Source organism: Mugil cephalus, chromosome 16, assembly GCF_022458985.1.
Source record: "Mugil cephalus isolate CIBA_MC_2020 chromosome 16, CIBA_Mcephalus_1.1, whole genome shotgun sequence".
NCBI classification, from domain to species: domain Eukaryota; kingdom Metazoa; phylum Chordata; class Actinopteri; order Mugiliformes; family Mugilidae; genus Mugil; species Mugil cephalus.
Genome location: NC_061785.1, coordinates 6,349,960 through 6,368,183, shown reverse-complemented (window position 1 = coordinate 6,368,183; position 18,224 = coordinate 6,349,960). Strand labels below are relative to the sequence as shown.

The window sequence follows — 18,224 nt, the reverse complement described above, 5'->3', positions numbered from 1 at the left end:
GAATAAGTTGAGGCTGTGATGCGATGACGGGGTGACGTTGGTGACCAAGCGTTGCCGGGCGATGCCAGGTGGGAGCCTGGGGTTGACAAGGGAGCAGGTGTCTGTTGGATGCAGAGCACAGAGAGGGAAGGAAGGAGGGAGGTAGGGAGGGAGGGGGGACGAGGATCATAAGAGCTCTTGGCATCTGCCTTACCTGCTGCCTCCCCTGCAGCGTTCTGCCAGTAAATGGAGGGAAAAGAGAGAGGAGGAGGAGGAGGAGGAGGAGGAAAAAAAACACAAAGAGAAGAGGAAAATGTTTTGGAGGAGGCAGCGAGCGTAGGGGTGACCTCTGTAGTGGCAGCCATTCATGTCAGCGCTTCTAAGGTTGTTCCCCTTCCTGCAAGACTTTGTTCCTGTTCATTGTGGGGTTTGGTTCACTCCCAGTTCCTTGTCTTGGGCAAAGTTTGGCAAAAAAAAAAAAAAAAAAGTGCATTTTTTGATAAACTTCAGATAATCTCGCAGAAAATTCAGCTAACAGAGACTGTGTCGTTCGGTAAGTTGTATTTATTGTTGATTACAGTGTGGATAGCTACTGTCAGCGTGGGATCTGAACCACTGATCCCACATTAAGAAGCCACATTTTGACTTTCAGGCTGTTTTCATCGTAATAAATGAGTTGCTACATCGTTTGAGTGACGTCGGCGTTGTTTTTGTACAACAGATGAAGAGTAGATGACTTTTTTTTTTTGTTTGTTCTCTAACCAGCTGCAGTTTCTTATTTCTTTTAAGATTTTTTTTTTTTAGGCTCATAAGAAAACCAGCAGTGAAAGCAGGGAATGAGCCGCACTCGAATTGTCAATGAGGTTTTTCTTTAGACGCGCTGCTTCCACTTCCACATCCCTGACAGATAATCATTTTTTTTTTGAGGAGGTGCACGTCGGCTGCTGTTATCGGCTCGTTGATAGCAAATCCATTCGCTCCTCAGCAAAGCCACAAACATTTGACTAAAAGATGCCCTGGAATGTCGCTAATTCATTTTATAAATTTCACAAATGAAATTCCATTAACTTCCAGCTGACCCTTTTTTTTTTTCTTTTGGGACGACAAACAAAGAGATTGATACAAACTCTTTAATCAGCACAGTTTATCTCTGTGCCGCCTGTCTGTGTGTGGTGTGTGTGGTGCCTGGCGGGGAGACGGCCAGGGCGGGGGGGGGGGTGCACTATCATTGGAAAGAGCATTGAACAACTGTCAGGGATGCAGCCCGTGTCATTTGTCATGTCTCCCGGGGGCTTTATGATGGCGAGCGAAGCTGGGAAGCTGCAGGCCCGGCTTCCTCCTGAACCACCCATCTCGTCCCAGCAGATGCATCCCCCCCGCCCACCCCCTCCCATGGCTGACCATCAGGCTGGGCAGCTGAGCACCGGAATATCAATACGGCTCAGGCTCAGACCGGGGGGCCCCCTGGGGCCATCTACAAGGCAAATAGGATGGCCTCCTCTGCTCGGGGGAGACCAATGTAAACATGGCAGGGAGATGCCGCGCGGCACAAAACGACAGTTTGATTCACTCCAGAAGGCTCTTGGAAAGTGCTACACCTGAGACGATTATCTCCAGATTTGGCTCCTCTCTGGGAGCGTACGAGTGTATTGGAGGGCCGTCTGTGGGAGGAGCGGGGGGAAGAGAAACAGTAATCCCTTTTGTGTCCCGTCATCTGCACTCGTCTGGGCGCGGGAGGAGTAGGTAGGGAGTCGGACGGGGTTTGGCCGCTCCTCCTCCTGTCATGTGAAACCTGAAGTTTATCCCGCGAGTCAATGACAGGGCCTCTCCTTAAACAGGTCGGCGCTCGGCGGAGGTGGTAATTTTAAGTGGCGATAAGCCCTCCATCTAATGACGGGGTGCTATAATTCTTCTCTAAGTGGCAGCGCTGGTGCTCGCCTCTATTTTTTTCCTCTCCCTCCCTCCCTCTCTCCCGCTCAGATAGCCGGCGTGTTTCCCCGCTCGTCTCGACTCTGTTGCTGTTTTTGTCCTGCGGCTGTTGCTATCGGCGCGGAGCGAGGATACCACCGTCCCGATTAGCCGGGCGGCATCGCGGTGGCACGGCTAGGGAATAAATTGCGGAGACATGTTTATCAACATAGACGAAGTGCAAGTTACCCCTTGTTGGAGGAGAATAATGGGACCTAATTGAGCTGTAACATGCTGGCTGGTCGCCAGGCCCTCGAATTGAAAAACTCTCTCCATCAGAAGGGGGTCTGAGGAGAGAGAGAGGGGAGGGAGGGGGTCTGTTAAAACACTGCGGGACATTCTCGCGGTAGATGTGGAACTCGTAAACCTATTAGCCACGCTCGGATCCCGTCGTATTTAATTAAAAGTAGCTTACAGATGTGTGCATTTACCTGTGAGTGGGATTTTTTTTTTTTTTATTTTAGTGCACCTGAGCGGCCCTTTCTGTCGAGAGGAGCCACGGCCGTGGCAAAGTCAGATCAATTCTCTGGAGGAACAGAACAGCCTGTCTCCTGGCACCTGCCTCGCCAAGAACAGGAGGGAGGAGGAGGAGGAGGAGAAAAAAAAGAGAGGGAGCAAGCAAGAGCGGGTGGGAAGGAGGAAAAACCCAGCTGCCTCTGTGCCTGAGCCCCGTGCTGCTTTTAAAGGAGAGGGAGGGAGGGAGGGAGGGGAGGGGAGGGGAGGGTGGTGGTGGGGGGGTTTGTGGGAGACTGCTGGCACCATCTGTACATGTCTTTTGTATTCCAGCCCTCATCTGTACACAGAGCGAAGGCTGGTGTGCTCAGTGTTCAAATGAAAGGAGAGGAGGTGCCTTTTGGGGTGCAGTGCTCTGAGAGGAGAAGGTGTGTGTTTGTGTGTCGACGCAGAAATCCAGTTTTGTCCTCGGAAATTGCGCCGCGCTGCGTCCTATTTATTTCTGCCTCCGTGCGTGATTGCGTGTGTGTGTTTTTTTTTTTTACAAAGCCGCCGTGCCGCGTCCCCCCCCCCCCTCCCGTGCGCGTGTCAGGAAGCTTGCACCCTGTTCGCGGGCAGCCATGTGTGGTCAGATCTCCGGTTGCCATGTTGCGTGATGAGAGTCAGAAGCTTTTGTTTGTTCCTCCCTCCTATCAGCCCCATTAGCCTGATGTCTCCTCTCACTGACTCACTCCGTTTTTCTTTTTTTTTTTTTTTTTATTTCTGCGTGTGTGCGTGTAATATGTGTCGGCCCATCCTAGCATGTGGCAGCAGGGGTGGATCTGCCTGCGAGGACAGCCTGCACTGTCTGCTGTCATATTGACGCAGCTGAAATCACCAAACGCTCTGTTTCTAAAACCCACCCACCCATCCACCCATCCATGCCTTCCCCTCCCGCTCCTTTGCCTCAGCCTAGAAGTGCTGTGAATCATAAGAGGAGGTGGCTGCCCTGCTCTTTGATTGAATCCACATTCCCTTTCTCCCTCTGACGCCGCAGAGACAGGCTGGAAAGCAGGCAGAGGAAGTTGAGAGGGAGAGAAGAGGGAAAAGTGAGTCTTTTGTAGTTGGCGCGGCGCAAACACATGCGCCGCAGATGAAAAGCAGATGATTCGATCAAACGCGCACTCTGTGGTAGCTACCTAACCGAGCGGTAGGTAGGTAGGTGGGTGGGTAGGTAGGTAGGTAGGTAGGGGTAGGTGGGGAGGGGGAGAAGGGGGAAGGACTCGGAATCCATCTGCAGGCCCAGACTGAACCCTAGTGGCCACGGGCTGCACCAGCGTTTCATGTTGGAGCTTCTCTTTTATATGAATGTTCAAGCTTTTGGTGATACTTTGAGTCTCAGCTTTGAAATCTATTTTAAAACAAAAACCGCAGGATAAATGGGTGTAAATTTGCACTTGTGTATGTGTCACTTATGACCCTCTGTGCAAGTGGGATACAGGTGTGATAGTGTGTATGAATGAGTGTGAGTGGGAACAAAAAATAACTATAAAAATTAGCCGTGTAATTAGTTGGTTAGACTGATTCACTCAACTCATGCAGGTCTGTTCCCTCCCCTTTATATGCAAAATATGTTTGAATATAAGTAGCATCACTGACTAATCTGTAAAATGAGTCATTTATTCTAAGGGAAAATATTAAAACAAGCTTTAAACTGTCCTTCTAAATAAAAATATGATTTTTTTCAGTTTTGGAGGCGCCTCGCACACACAGAGGGGTTTCTCACAGGGTGTTCTGCACATTTGTTTTTTATGCACCATTCGTTTTTGCCATTGCTTTTTCAATTTTCTGTCCAGTTTTGCTCCAGAGCTTCCTATTCCTGTTTGTTGCCTCATCAGCCTCTCACATACACAGCTTTTGTAGGAATATCTGTTTTTTTGGGTGGAGGTTACCTCTGCAGGTATTTTTGTTATTATTATTATTATTATTATTATTATTATTGTTACAGGTGTCTGACAGCCTCTGCTCTTCCTTTCCTCTCTCCTTCCAGCCCTCCTGTCGTCGTGGTGCGAGGAGCTGGGACGACTCCTCCTCCTCCGTCACCAGAAGAACAGGCAGAACGAGCCTCCGGGAAAAGTGCCCATGCAGCCCCCCATGAGCTCCATGAAGCCCGGCCTCTCGCACGGGTCAGTGTTCGCACTGCTGTGCTTTTTGGCTTGTGCGCGAGGCGTGTTTGTGTGCGCGTCGGGTGTGTGAACAGACAGGCCGGGCCCTTGGGGAAAGCCCTTGCTCTCCGCGGGAAGCCCAGTGTTCCTTATGGATCAGTGGCTAGACAAACTGCCAGACAAACTGCTCGTAGCACAGTCACTAGTGACAAACAGTGCCTCAGCCCTTTGCACATAGACTTAATAAGTACAGTGTGTGCAATTCAAGGAAGAGGAAAAACATTTATTCATTTTATGGTCCCGACAGTAAAACCAGTCTTTCCTTATTTTTCAGCCAGTGTAAATATACTTTCTTTATCTGCACTTTCGTTCTGAGAAAAAACATTTGCGCCGTGTCGCGGGTGCATTTTGTTGACGAGCTTTTGTCCTTCGCCTGCAGAGATGGGTCGTTTCCGTATGACTCCGTTCCCTGGCAGCAAAACACCAATCAGCCTCCAGGTTCAGTGTCTGTAGTGACCACTGTGTGGGGCGTGACCAACACCTCACAGAGCCAGGTGAGTTCTTCTTCTTCGTCTGAGGAGTGAAAGTGTGTCTGTGAGGGCGAACTTCAGTGGGTTTTAGTTTCGTCCTGTCCATGCTTTCAAAGGAATGTGTCTTGGTGTGCATTGCAATTGAAGTATTTGCTATTATTATTATTATTATTATTATTATTATTATTAGGTTAAAATGTATGTCAAAGGTTTTACTTATGCTTTTACCTTTACCAACAGTGGAGACAACATTTTAATTCAGGAATGCATTAACCTCCTGAGACCCTGCATCCTCATATGGGGACAGGTTTTGGGTTTGTGGTAGCGTCTTATTCTGCTCCATTTAGACCCGTTGTCCTCATACGTGGACGCCGTTATCTGCCATGTAGTGGTAGCAAAGGGTCAATACACATGATAGTAGGCAGTTCAACAATTATTTTTTTTTTTATGGTTGAAACTTGTCAATTTATGCTTATTAACTTCTCTAGTATGATATGACGGGCAAATTTAACAAATTCTATCCGTAGTAAAATGCTACAGCAACGCTAATTAGCAAGCACTCGTTTGAGGACGTTGAGATTACACGTCCTGCTCAAAGATGATGCAAAAGCATGTCATCTGTGTCAAGTCGCAAATGCACCTTTTGTATTTTTATATTTTAGTATTGTTATTATATTTTGCCCCTGTGTTTCTATCCCTGTCAAGGTGCTGGAAATGCAAATTTCTCATTGTAACTATCTATCTGAGCAAGTTGCAAATTAAAATATTTCCTTGTTTATTTTGCATCTCACATTAGTTCTTGGAAAACCCTTTTTCGGTCTAGTCTCACAGACCTGTGTCGTGATTCTCTACGTCTGTGTCTAACAGGTGTTGGGGAATCCCATGGCCAACAACACCAATCCCATGAACCCTGGGGGAAACCCCTTAGGCTCAGGGATGTCTGGTAACAATCCAGGTATGAACTCTCCTCAGTTCCCTGGCCCACAGCAGCAGTTCCCCAACAAAGGCAACTCCAACCAGGGCTACATGCAGCAGGGAATGTACGGGCGACACAACTACCACGGTGGAGGAGGCTTTGGTGGCAAGTAAGTCTTAAAACTATCTAAAAAACCATTTCTGTCAATGATGCAATATTTCCCCCCGAGCATGGTGCTGTGCGGTAATTTTAAGCCTTTGTTTCTTGTTGTCGTAGTTACCCTGGAGGGCCAAACTCGGGACCTGGGGGAATGGGCATGCCTCCGCACTCCCGTCCTCCGTCAGACTTCACCCAGCCTGCTGCTGCCGCCGCCGCCGCTGCTGTCGCTGCTGCTGCCGCCACGGCGACTGCCACTGCCACGGCGACCGTAGCGGCCCTGCAGGAAACCCAGAACAAGGACATGAACCAATACGGACCGGTAAGACCAGACAAACAACTGGTGCACATCCTACTAAACACTGTAAAGCTGTCACAGTTGTAATGGAGCCAAACACAACATTCACTAGTTTTCTCTTTTTTTGTCGTCGGCAAAAGATTCACTTTGGTGGCAAATTTGCAACAGTGACGGTCAAGCCTGAGATGACTGATTGAACCCATTTTGTCTTCCAGATGAGTTCCTCTTTCCAGATGGGACCAAACCAGGCGTACAACAGCCAGTTCATGAACCAGTCGGGACCCCGCGGCCCTCCGTCGCTCCCTGGAAACATGGGCACGGGCATGAACGCATCCAACATGAGCGGGCCGCCGATGGGAATGAACCAACCCAGGGGACAAGGCATGGGGCCTTTCGCGGCGCACGGCCAAAGGATGCCACAGCAAGGCTACGCGGGGCCCCGGCCTCAGGGCATGGGCATGCAGGGCATTAAAAGACCGTACCCAGGAGAGGTGAGTGGGTCACCAGTTTAAACACAACGTCAGTATTTTGCTCCTTTATTTGGCTAAATATATTACACTTTCAATCGCAGCCAAACTATGGTGGGCAGCAGTATGGACCAAACAGCCAGTTCCCTAACCAGCAGGGGCAGTACCCCACACCCAATGCCTCCAGGCCGCTGCCGTCACCAAACTACCCCGGCCAGAGGATGCCAGGACAGCAGCTGCAGGGCCAATACCCGCCACCCAGTGGTGCCATGGGCCAGTACTATAAGGTGCAGTGTGAAGTGTTGAAAATAATAAATATGCTTAATTGCAGGGGTTGGATTCTAAAACAGCATTTATCTGTTTTATAAATTACAGCAAGAGCCACCTTTTAATGGCCAAACAAATAACTTCTCTGGGAGTGGATATCCGTACAACCAGGGGAATATGAATGGGGTGAGTTGGTTTACTCATAAATATGCAGTTTATGGTTCTTATGGTGATTATCTACTATTTACTAACTGCTTGTCTTTTATATATATATTTATATATATAGCCTCCCAGACCAGTGGGTAACTACCCTCACTCCCCAGTGCCAGGCAACCCCACCCCTCCGATGACCCCAGGAAGTAATATCCCTCCGTACCTGTCGCCAAACCAGGACGTGAAGCCGCCCTTCCCGCCTGACATCAAACCAAATATCACAGCTCTCCCTCCACCTCCAGGTCTGTAACTTAAAATAAATAAATAAAATAAAGAAATAAGTTTTAAAAAACCTTTCTAAGTTTTTAATCGTCCTTCACTAACATAGCCAACCACAACGAGGAGCTGCGCCTGACCTTCCCAGTGCGGGATGGTGTCGTCCTAGAGCCCTTCAGGCTAGAGCATAACCTGGCTGTCAGCAACCACGTCTTCCACTTACGGCCCTCTGTACACCAGACACTCATGTGGAGGTAAGATGTAGTCCACTGAATCAACACACAGTATGCGGCTTCGCTTTCAACGCTGTTTGGTTCTTTTAGTTCTCTCCGAACAGCTGGATAGTGGTTCACTTCTCACTTCCCCAATAACACGCACTCTCTGTGGCTTTTTGAGGCAGCAGGAGTTTGTCCAGGAACCCTAATACTTCTCGTATTGATCTTTTTTTATGGTTACAGAGATTGCAGTATAGATGTTATGTGCTGGATATACGAAAAAAAATTTTTTCTATTCCTGTTGATTTTCTCAACCTGATGGCTCTGTTTGGTCAAAAATGTATTACACAGTGATATTTTCCTTCACATGGCCACTCTGGCCTTTCTCAACCAACAATGGCCCAGTTCAGACTTGGCATTAAGATCCAATCTGGGCGACCATCATCATAAAAATATGATTTTGAAATATAATAATAAAATATAGACGCATAGTGGCAGAAATTAGCCTGTTCATAGTGCAATAAGCTAGCTAGCTACAGGCTAGAGTTAGGGTCCGTGTACCATTTATTCAATAAAATGGAAAATCAGTTATTTCATTATTAGCTTTTCAATGTTAAATTTTGATCTCTATTTCTAATATTCAATTGACTACATCAATTGACGTCATTGAAATCCCATATGGGTACCTCATGAATCCCATAGGTGTTAGATGCCATATATGGTCCCTTCGTTGACCTTGATTTTCTGCATGAAAATGAACATTTTTGGAAAATTTCACAACAACCACATTTGTTCATGATGGTCTGGGTTGCATTCCTTTGGTAGTGTGGACGTGATGCACCCTGTGCTGTATAAAAAGCTCCTATTCTTCTTCGTCTGCATTCATTGAGAAAAAGACACCTCTATTATGAATGATCGTCTGAAAAGGAAAAAGCACCGTTAGTGATGTCTGTTCATAATGAGAGCCTTTTGAAGTATTCCGTCCTTGTAGCTGTTAACCTACTAAATAAGAAATAAATCAAATCAATAATGAACAAATGACAGTATTTAATATGAGCACACGAGTGTGATTCTGTGTTAATTATTGACGCGGTCGTGTTGATGTACGAGGAGCTGTGTGTGGTTAAGTATTTCCTCTGTAATCACTGGAGTCTGTATTTACCTTCATTACCAGAGATTACCGTGCGTATTGAAACTTCCAGGGTTTGAGTTATAGTCAGGGTTTACTGCTAAAACTTACTAAAACTCCTGTAGCTCTTAAATTCAACTTAATCTTTGCCGAGGACTCTAACCTGGTAACTCGGAGAAGGTCACATGTGTAGTGCAAACGTCAAGCAAAACACTGAAGTCATCACACTAGAAGTTGATTTTTCAATTACCAACCTGAGACATGATATCATCCTAGATTGAGCCTCCTGCCGCTCATTGTCTATATTTACAGACCTATTTAACGCTTCACGTTCTCTCCTCGCTTTTCCCGTGCAGATCGGACCTGGAGCTGCAGTTCAAGTGCTACCACCACGAAGACCGTCAGATGAACACCAACTGGCCGGCGTCGGTGCAGGTCAGCGTGAACGCCACGCCGCTCACCATCGAGCGGGGCGACAACAAGACCTCCCACAAACCCCTGCACTTGAAACACGTGTGCCAGCCCGGAAGGAACACGATCCAGATCACGGTCACTGCCTGCTGCTGTGTGAGTACCGCAGATCTCCTGAACTAATGAAAAGAGGTTTACGCAAATCCAGACACAAAAATAATATTTACATAGAAAAAAAATGCTAGAATAAATCATGACTGAAATTACGTTAAGTTTTCTTGTTCTTGTTACATTAATGCTAATGCTAACCGCGAGCTAACGCTAACCATGAGCTAATGCAACGTTTCAGGGGTGTCCAAGCAGAAGTTGCATTTACTACTTTACCCTCCACAGTGGTTCAACTTACTTCTTGTAATGTCTTTGTTGGAGAGGCTTCACTTGGTAAAGACAGACCAGACTTTGTCCCCTCTGTGTCCAGTTAGTGAGAGTGTAGCTGTTGGTGAATATAGTCCCATCAGTCAACTTTTTAAAATAATGCTCACTGTCTAAGGAAGTCAGTGTATTAGTATATTCTCTAAAATATACGTTTTCCTTGTCCATTCTTGAGAAAACAGTCCATTGAAATATGCTAACCGGCGTTTACAGACTATAGTGTTTGAGATGTTTTGCCTCCAGTTAAGCCCCGCCCCTCAAAATACATCACACTGTTTACAAGCTGTGAAGGGGTTTATAGGGAAATGAAAACAGGACGTGTCACGATCACGAAACGGTAAACAATGCATTCATATGGGAGGATGATGTTTGTGACCGCGTGGTTTCTTCCTGCAGTCGCACTTGTTCGTACTGCAGCTGGTCCACAGGCCCTCGGTCCGCTCTGTTCTCCAGGGATTACTGAAGAAGAGGCTCCTGCCTGCAGAGCACTGCATCACCAAAGGTATTCACACAAGAGTCAAGTCACGCTCTCCCCAAAGTCCAGACTGCTCTTCGAGTTCCTTCTCACTCACCTCGTCTCCTCTTCTGCCTCCACAGTTAAGAGGAACTTCAGCAGCGTAGCGGCGTCGTCTGGTAACGCCACGCTCAACGGGGAGGACGGCGTGGAGCAGACGGCCATCAAGGTTTCCCTCAAATGTCCGATCACCTTCCGGCGAATACAGCTTCCTGCGAGAGGCCACGACTGCAAACACGTTCAGGTGACAAACCGAAAGACTAAAATATTATTACCAGTAAAAACATTTACTGTTAATATCACAAGTTTAACTCGTTTTCTTGTCCTTGCAGTGTTTTGATTTGGAATCATATTTACAACTGAACTGTGAGCGGGGGACGTGGCGATGTCCTGTATGCAAGTAAGTTCCAGTTGTGACTGAAATCCACTTTATTGTTTCATTTCTAAGCTGTTTCTCTAAAACATTAAAATCTTCTCCCTGCAGTAAAACAGCATTATTAGAAGGACTCGAAGTGGACCAGTATATGTGGGGAATCCTGAATGCCATTCAAAAGTAAGATTGGGATACAAAAAAATATAATAACAACGCATAAGCATTTCCTCTCAATTTCCTCATATTTTAACTGTTTGATTTCATCCGTGTTTGCACCAGCTCGGAGTTTGAGGAGGTCACAATTGACCCGACGTGTAGTTGGCGGCCGGTGGCCATCAAGTCCGACATCCACATCAAGGAGGATCCAGACGGACCGCTGGCCAAGAGGTTTAAGACGATGAGTCCCAGCCAGATGATCATGCCAAACGTGATGGAGATGATAGCACAGCTCGGCCCGGGGCCGTCGCCGTACCCGTCGCTACCTTCTGGGCAGGGGGGCAACAGCAGCGAATACGGCAGCCAAGGTAGCGATGGCGTCCAAACGTCTGAATACACATTTTAAAACAATAGCAAGCGAATTCACGGTTTTTAATTTTCCCCGTCCAGGCAACAGCTACCAGGGGCACGGGACCTTTGACTTCCCTCACGGGACCCCCGGCGGTACGTCGATGAACGATTTCATGCACGGCCCCCAGCTGTCTCATCCGCCCGACATGCCCAACAGCATGATGGCACAAGACAAGCCACTGTCTCACAACATGCCCGACTCAGTGAGTTCTCTCGTTGCGTTATTGCAAAATGTTCCTTTTGCTTTTGTGCAGCTTTGCTTGTGAAAATATATATATTTTTTTGTTTCTTTAATAGAAATGTAGCTGGAGGCAGCAGCCAGTTTGCTTAGCTTAGCATATAAGATAGCATATATATAGCATATAACTTAACTTAGCGCAAAGACTAGCAACTGTGCATTGATCAGCCCGATTATGACAGGAGAAGTAAATAACATTGACCACCCTGTGATAATTCAGTGTTCTGCAAAAAAAAAAAACATGAAGAACAGCACCTGGCCTCCAAGTTCTCTAGATCCCAAACTGATCAACTATCTGTGGGATGATCCATAGAGGCCCCTCCTCTCAACCCCACTAACAACATCCTGTTTCCAGACACCAGAGGACACCCTCAGAAGACCCGTGTCCATTCTCTGAATTGTTTTGGAGACACAGCATCTCTGGAGCGGGACCAGTAAATGTTTACAGTCTCTGCTGTTTGTCTAATCCTGTCTAATCAACCAAAGACATTTTTTACGCACTTCTTTCCCCCCAACAAGTTTAAATGTCTTTAAATACACATTAACGTGAATCCAAAATATTTCATTAAAAGGATCAGGCATAGGTCTTCAACAGGGGGTCCGGGACCCCTAGAGGGTCCATGGAGGTACTGCAGCAGCGGGGGTCGTAAAATATTTGGTTGATTTGACATTTTTTTTTATATATTTTTTTATAAATTTTCCCCCACAAATTTAAATTTCTTTAAATACACATTAACATGAATGCAAGATGTTTTAGTAAAGGAATAAGGGATAAGCTTAATATTGAATGCCAAATGATAATAATAATGTATGGCAGAGTTTAATTAATATAGAACATTAATATGAGTTTGGGATCCTTGACCTGACAAACATTAAAGACCCCTGATCTACATGTAGCCATGATAACAGGTTCTGTATCTATCTCACTTATATTGGCACAGAAAGACCAATGGAGAACTAATCGGGCTGCTCTATAAAACCCCATAAACACTTTATCCCACAGTCAAGTGCTCCAGTCATAACATTTCCCCTCCGTCTCTCAACAGATACCTCATTCTGCCGGCAACGACCAGTCGCATGGGCCGTTGCAGCAGAGTTTACATGCGTCTCCGCACCCTGGGAGTCAATCAGGGCAGCAGCTACACCACAGCGGGCCTCCTCAGCCCTCACGGCAAGTTCCACCTCCTCAACAGCAGCAGCAGCAGCAGCAGCAACAGCAACAGCAACAACAACAGCAGCAGCAGCAGCAACAGCCCGGCCCCAACAACCACCCCCACAGCGACCTGGCCTACAACCCCTCCAGCAGTCTGGACAGCCAAGCGGGGTCGGACATGCCCGAGCCATCTTTAGACGTAAGCCCCGATGAAATAATCCAAACGCGCGTGTTGTCCCTGGCGATCGGCCGTCACGTTCTTAACCCGCGTTGCTTTCTTGTCTTACAGCTTCTTCCGGAGCTCGCCAACCCAGACGAACTGTTGTCGTACCTGGACCCCCCGGACCTCCCCAGCAATAGCAACGACGACCTTCTATCGCTCTTCGAAAACAACTGAGGCGACTCAGACACACAGAAACTTTTTTTTCTCTCCGACCGCCCTCAGTTTTACCCACGAAACCCGACGGCGGTCGCTCAGTACTTGATAAACACAAAGATGCACTCCCTTTCTCTTCTTCCTCTTGTACAGTTTTCACTCGCCAGCGCAGATTGACTGAAAGAGGTTAAAACTCAAAGACACGGTGGGACGGCGCTGTCCACCCCCCACCCCCACCCCAACCATCACCCGCGCGGCGACACCTTCGAACTGTGCAGCTATAGAGTTAATTTTTTTTTTTTTTTTTATTTGTTTTACACATGTATGTGCGCTCACTAGGAACGTGTTGTAGCATTTTATTTTATTATTATTATTTTTTTTTTTAATCCGTGTTTAATTTGTTTCCTTTTCAAGAAGAAAAAAAAGGAGCTCGCTGTTTAAAACAGAAAAATAATAACTGAAAAAAACAAAAAAAAACCCGCGCTATCTGGCCAGTTGTGCGTTATTCCAGTGTGAGAGAAGGCCACAGCTTCCTGGTGTCAACTGCTCCATTCCCTGACTGGTCGCACTGTTACTGTTACGTCCACCACCAACACCACCAACAACACCACCAACAACACCACCACACATCATTTAAAAGCACAAGAGATTCTGGCAATGCAAAAAAAAAAAAAAACAACAGAAAATCAGTCCAAAAAAACTAATTTGTCTGTTTTTATATGAGAAATAAAAAAAACAGTCTTCTGCCTTGGTTTTAAAAACAAAGATTTTTAGGAATTATCGGCTTCCACTTTGTCTACAATTGTGCTATATACATATTTTTGTCAAAAAGAGACCTTTTCAGAAGCAGGGTTGACTTCCAATTCTGGCCCCAGCGCAACAAAAACGTTTATATCGCGTAGCAGAGAAGTGCGTGTCCGCTCTTCTAGGTGTTGTGTAGTTTTACCGAGGGGGGGGTTTGTAATGGAAAAAACGAAAAAGGTACAACTGGAGGGTTCCCGCGACGACCCCGCTGCATCGACTGCTTCCCGCTTTTTCCTCCTTCCGGCGCCACCTGCACCGCATGGGCCTCGGCGTTGCTCGCGTGTCGGCCTTTTTCGCAGAGTTGCATCTCTCTCCCTGTTAAATGATGTGCTGTTAAAGTAGTCTACAAAAGTGCATGTGTGCCAAGCCCTCGTCTAGTGCTGTTCCAAGTGGTTAGAGGGGGGGAAAAAAGAAAAAAGAAGATGATAGTGTGTTATATATATATATATTTTTTATCAGTTGCTGTTTCCACAGATTTTTTTCTTTTTTTTTCTGTTTGTTTTTTGGAGTTCTGTCAGATTTAGTATGATTTTATTTAACACTAACAGTGAAGGGATAATGCTGATGTCGGCGGTGCTGTTTTTTTCGTCCGCCGGATACGCTTTTATTACGTTTGTTATTTTGTTTTTGCTGCAGAATTAAACTATCACACAAACCTTGTTTTTTTTTGGGAAAACTGCTCACCAAAGTTGGAAGGGACGAGAATTGAGAAACGTTGTGTGTTTGCCTGGTCCTGTGCAAGACTGTGTGGGTGCGTGGGTGTGTGTGTGTGTGTGAGTGTGCGTGCGTGCGTGTGGGAGGAAATATCGGTTGTGAAGATATCGCGGGAGGACGGGGGAACAGTTTATTCATCACTGCTGTTCGAGAAGTGGTTTTTAAAGCAGTATTGGTGCAGACTTTCTTTTCTTTTCTTTTTTCGCCACGTTTGTTTTTTCGAGGAGAGTGCTGTTCAGTATGCAAATGTATTATTTTTTAAGAAATGCCTATTGTACTGTAAATATCATTGTGAATATTTTTGTATCATCTTGATAATGTTTGTCCTTTCGATCATATTATTATTAGTCGTCCGACCTTAACACACAAGCTCCCATCTGACCACTGACTTCGTTTGTAACCAGCTGTCTCGCCTCCTCACCTCTGCGGGAGGAGAGGGGAGGTTAAAGGGGGGAGGGGGGGGTCTCATAAGCTATTTCCTTGCAGGTCGTCGTGCTCTCTTGTCACTTTTTCCTCTGTCGTTCCTACACAAATGTCCTATTTTTTCTTTTTTTTTCCCCCCCCTTGTTCTCTTCTCTTTCCTCACACCAGCCACTAGGTGACCGTGTAGCGCCATTTTCAGTTTGAAGCAATACTTTATTTCTCTCGCGCTGAGCTGTACCGATGTGAAAACGATCAACCTTGTCTGCTCATGATTTTATTTTTGTCTTTTTATTACTGAACAGCGGTGGTTTAAAAAAAGAAGAAAAAAAGAGAAAAAAATGTTGCTGTCTTTCAGTGTAATTAGTGAGCTGTGTGAATATCATAATTGTTGCTAATTGTCAATACATGGTGGTATTTTAAAGATATATCACAACCATATTTTAAAGAAATTCATGCTATTGTTTATATTTTTGTTAAAGAAAAAAAAGTGGCTTTTTTTTAAAAAAAAGGAAAAAAAAGAAAGAAAAAAGACAAAGAAGAAGCACGAGACCATATACATTTTTATCCCCCTTGTTTTGTTTTGTTTTGTTTTTTTGGTTTTTATTTGGGTAAATTATTTTGTACTGTTTTTGTTTTTCTTATTATTAATCTGTAAGGCTAGAAATCCAATTTCTTTCATCGCGCTGAATTTTACCTACCTGATTTTTATGTCAACGTTCACTTTAAGGATCTGTTTCTTAAGGATTTGTTTTCTTTCCAGAGCACTGACGTGTAATTAAGTCACATCCAATCAAAACACACTGCCACATTTTCCAGTTTCTTTTTATTTCCCTGTATCTGAATCGAAACTTTCGATCAATCCCATGGAAGTCGTTGTCATTTCGTGTTTTCGTTCCTACGTTCAAGAGAGACAATTCGGTGTATAAGGTAAAAGGCAGCACCCCAAATCTGTAGTTGCACAATCAGAATAAAGGGCCATTTCTATAGGGGATGTTGTTTTGAAAATAATAATAGAAATTAAAAAAAAAAAAAGGAAAATATGAAATTAAAAATTAAAAAAAAAAAAAAAAAAAAAAAAAAAACAGAGAGAGAAAGGGCTCGTTCATCAGTCTGGCCTGGAAAAGTTGTAGAGGGTGAGGCTAGGTGAAACGTCCCAAGGATGCCTGTATATATGTAAATTAATATAGAGACATGTGAACAGAAATGTATTCATTTTCCCTGGGAATGTGCATTGTTTCTTCAGAATAATAAAAAGCTTGCAACCCCTCTACTGGAAGTGGCTGAATATGGAAAAATGAAACTCGTTAGCTAGTGTCTGTGGGTATCTCTCAGCATTTCGTCCCCCCCTCCTCCCCTTCTGTAATATACTTTCACCTCTTCTGTTAGGGGAACTGGGACAGCTATGTTTTACATGTACTATTTAGCCTAAGTGTTCTAGTCCGTCACCTGCATACTCCGAGGTGCTAAAGCTTAATAAAAAAAATTAAAAAAAAGGTTTTAAAAAAAACACAAAAAACAACAACAAGGTTACAAAGAAAATGGCTCAGTGAGGTGAGGGAGGGAGGGTGGGAGGAGGGGGGGAGGAGGCCGACGGGAGGTCCGTAAGATTGTAACCAAATCCATAGTTTGTACAATTTTTTTGATATCATGAACAGGTGGAAAACATGATACAATCTAAGGTGATTCATGCAAATGTGGCCATTGTCTCTATGTTTGTACATTGTATGTACAATCATTTCATATTCTAAGCTGGTCAGAAAATAAAGGAACTAATTGTGATTTTTAGTCTTGCAGAACTGTATGTAGTTAGACGATGTGACAACCTAATATTTATCTAATAAATATGTATTCAGATGATACCTGTATGTCGCTGTGCTTTTGTCTTTTGTGCACTCGCATCGCAGTCGGACAATTGATGGATAGATACTTTATTTTATACTTTATTCTGTGTCCAGTAGCATTGAAACAGTTATAAAATATATTTAATTTACATAATAATATGTGTAGAAATATACAGTGGTGATAGCTATGATCACGGTCCAGCTGGTTCAGCACAGGGAGGTGTTGCAGAGTCTTATGGTACAGGCTTAAAACACAGATTAAAACAACAAAGACAAAGAAATACAACAGTTTATTTAATTAGGAAACAAGTAGGTCTTTATCTTTGCTTTGAACGCCTCAACAGAACACGCCTAATGTGTTGAGGAAGTCTGTTTCACAGCATTGGTGCACGGAAAGAAAAAGCACGCTCACCACCAGTCGTCTTTTTCTGACTTTTCAGGGAACGTTCAACAGACCAGTTCCCTGAAAGAGAAGTGCCCGAGAAGGTGCATAAAAGTTCATTCAAATAAAATTAAGTGCGAGGCCATTTACAATGTTATAGGTTTGCAGACGCACCTTGAAATCAGCCCTAACCTGACAAGGGAGCCAGTGAAGAGAGGCCATCAAAAGGGCATCAAGTAATCGAGTTGAGAGGTCACAAATTAGTGAATAAGGACCTCAACATCCTTTGACGACAGGATCGATTGGATCTTTCCAATATTTCTAGGATGAAAAAATCAAATGTAAGATCAAAAACAACACCAAGATATCACATCATAAAGCAAAATCGTCAAATACATGATGCAGTTTCTGGGGTATGATTATCATTATCTCCGTTTTCGCAGAATTCGGGATCAGGAAGTTCCTGATAGCCGCCAGACAGGCTTCAAGTTTGAACATGTCAGACCCATTTCCAAGAGGTACTGGCACATATAACTATAAATCATCCTTGTAACAATGGAAGGCAAGTCCAAAAGAATGTAAATTTCACCAAGTGGTGAGAGATATAGAGGGATGAGCAGAGGACCCAGGACAGACCCTTGTGCAACCCCATGCCTAACTGCACAAAACAGGTAGAACATTATTAAACAAAATGCACTGAGATCCATCTTGAGCTACAACGGCACCTGAACAGAGACGCTGAGGAAGTGTTCAAGTCTGATCCAAGTAGCTTCTTCAGGTCTACGGGACAGGTGGAGAGATGGGGTTTAAAATCAGACCATCAGAAACTCACATGACTATAGTCTGAACCAGTCTCCTCCAACTACAGGTAAGTATCTACAGTTGACCCCTAACCTCTAACCCTAGTCATGCAAGTTTCAGATGTGTAACACCCAAAAGATCTCCCTTGTTTCAGCCCTTTTTTTTTTTTTTTTGGTTAAACCATGACCTGGATGACAAAGAAACAGACGTTAAGAAAAAGTTACTCATTGGAATGAATGGCGTC

At 44.9% G+C, this 18,224-nt stretch overlaps 1 protein-coding gene across 4 annotated transcripts in view; it reads left to right on the top strand.

Moving 5' to 3' along the window:
• The window catches only part of LOC125022241 (zinc finger MIZ domain-containing protein 1-like), a 123,884-nt gene extending 107,063 nt beyond the window's left edge, over positions 1 to 16,821 (top strand). For all 4 annotated transcript variants that reach the window (XM_047608720.1, XM_047608721.1, XM_047608723.1 and 1 more), the window contains 18 exons: positions 4,430 to 4,565; positions 4,984 to 5,098; positions 5,942 to 6,159; positions 6,267 to 6,468; positions 6,660 to 6,935; positions 7,016 to 7,198; positions 7,287 to 7,364; positions 7,465 to 7,633; positions 7,720 to 7,861; positions 9,308 to 9,518; positions 10,191 to 10,296; positions 10,392 to 10,552; positions 10,641 to 10,708; positions 10,793 to 10,861; positions 10,961 to 11,205; positions 11,288 to 11,451; positions 12,533 to 12,838; positions 12,929 to 16,821. In XM_047608720.1, the coding sequence (XP_047464676.1) occupies positions 4,430 to 4,565; positions 4,984 to 5,098; positions 5,942 to 6,159; positions 6,267 to 6,468; positions 6,660 to 6,935; positions 7,016 to 7,198; positions 7,287 to 7,364; positions 7,465 to 7,633; positions 7,720 to 7,861; positions 9,308 to 9,518; positions 10,191 to 10,296; positions 10,392 to 10,552; positions 10,641 to 10,708; positions 10,793 to 10,861; positions 10,961 to 11,205; positions 11,288 to 11,451; positions 12,533 to 12,838; positions 12,929 to 13,036 (2,957 nt within the window). In that variant the 3' untranslated portion in view covers positions 13,037 to 16,821. The remainder of the gene's footprint in view (positions 1 to 4,429; positions 4,566 to 4,983; positions 5,099 to 5,941; positions 6,160 to 6,266; positions 6,469 to 6,659; positions 6,936 to 7,015; positions 7,199 to 7,286; positions 7,365 to 7,464; positions 7,634 to 7,719; positions 7,862 to 9,307; positions 9,519 to 10,190; positions 10,297 to 10,391; positions 10,553 to 10,640; positions 10,709 to 10,792; positions 10,862 to 10,960; positions 11,206 to 11,287; positions 11,452 to 12,532; positions 12,839 to 12,928) is intronic.
• Positions 16,822 to 18,224: the final 1,403 nt, after the last annotated feature.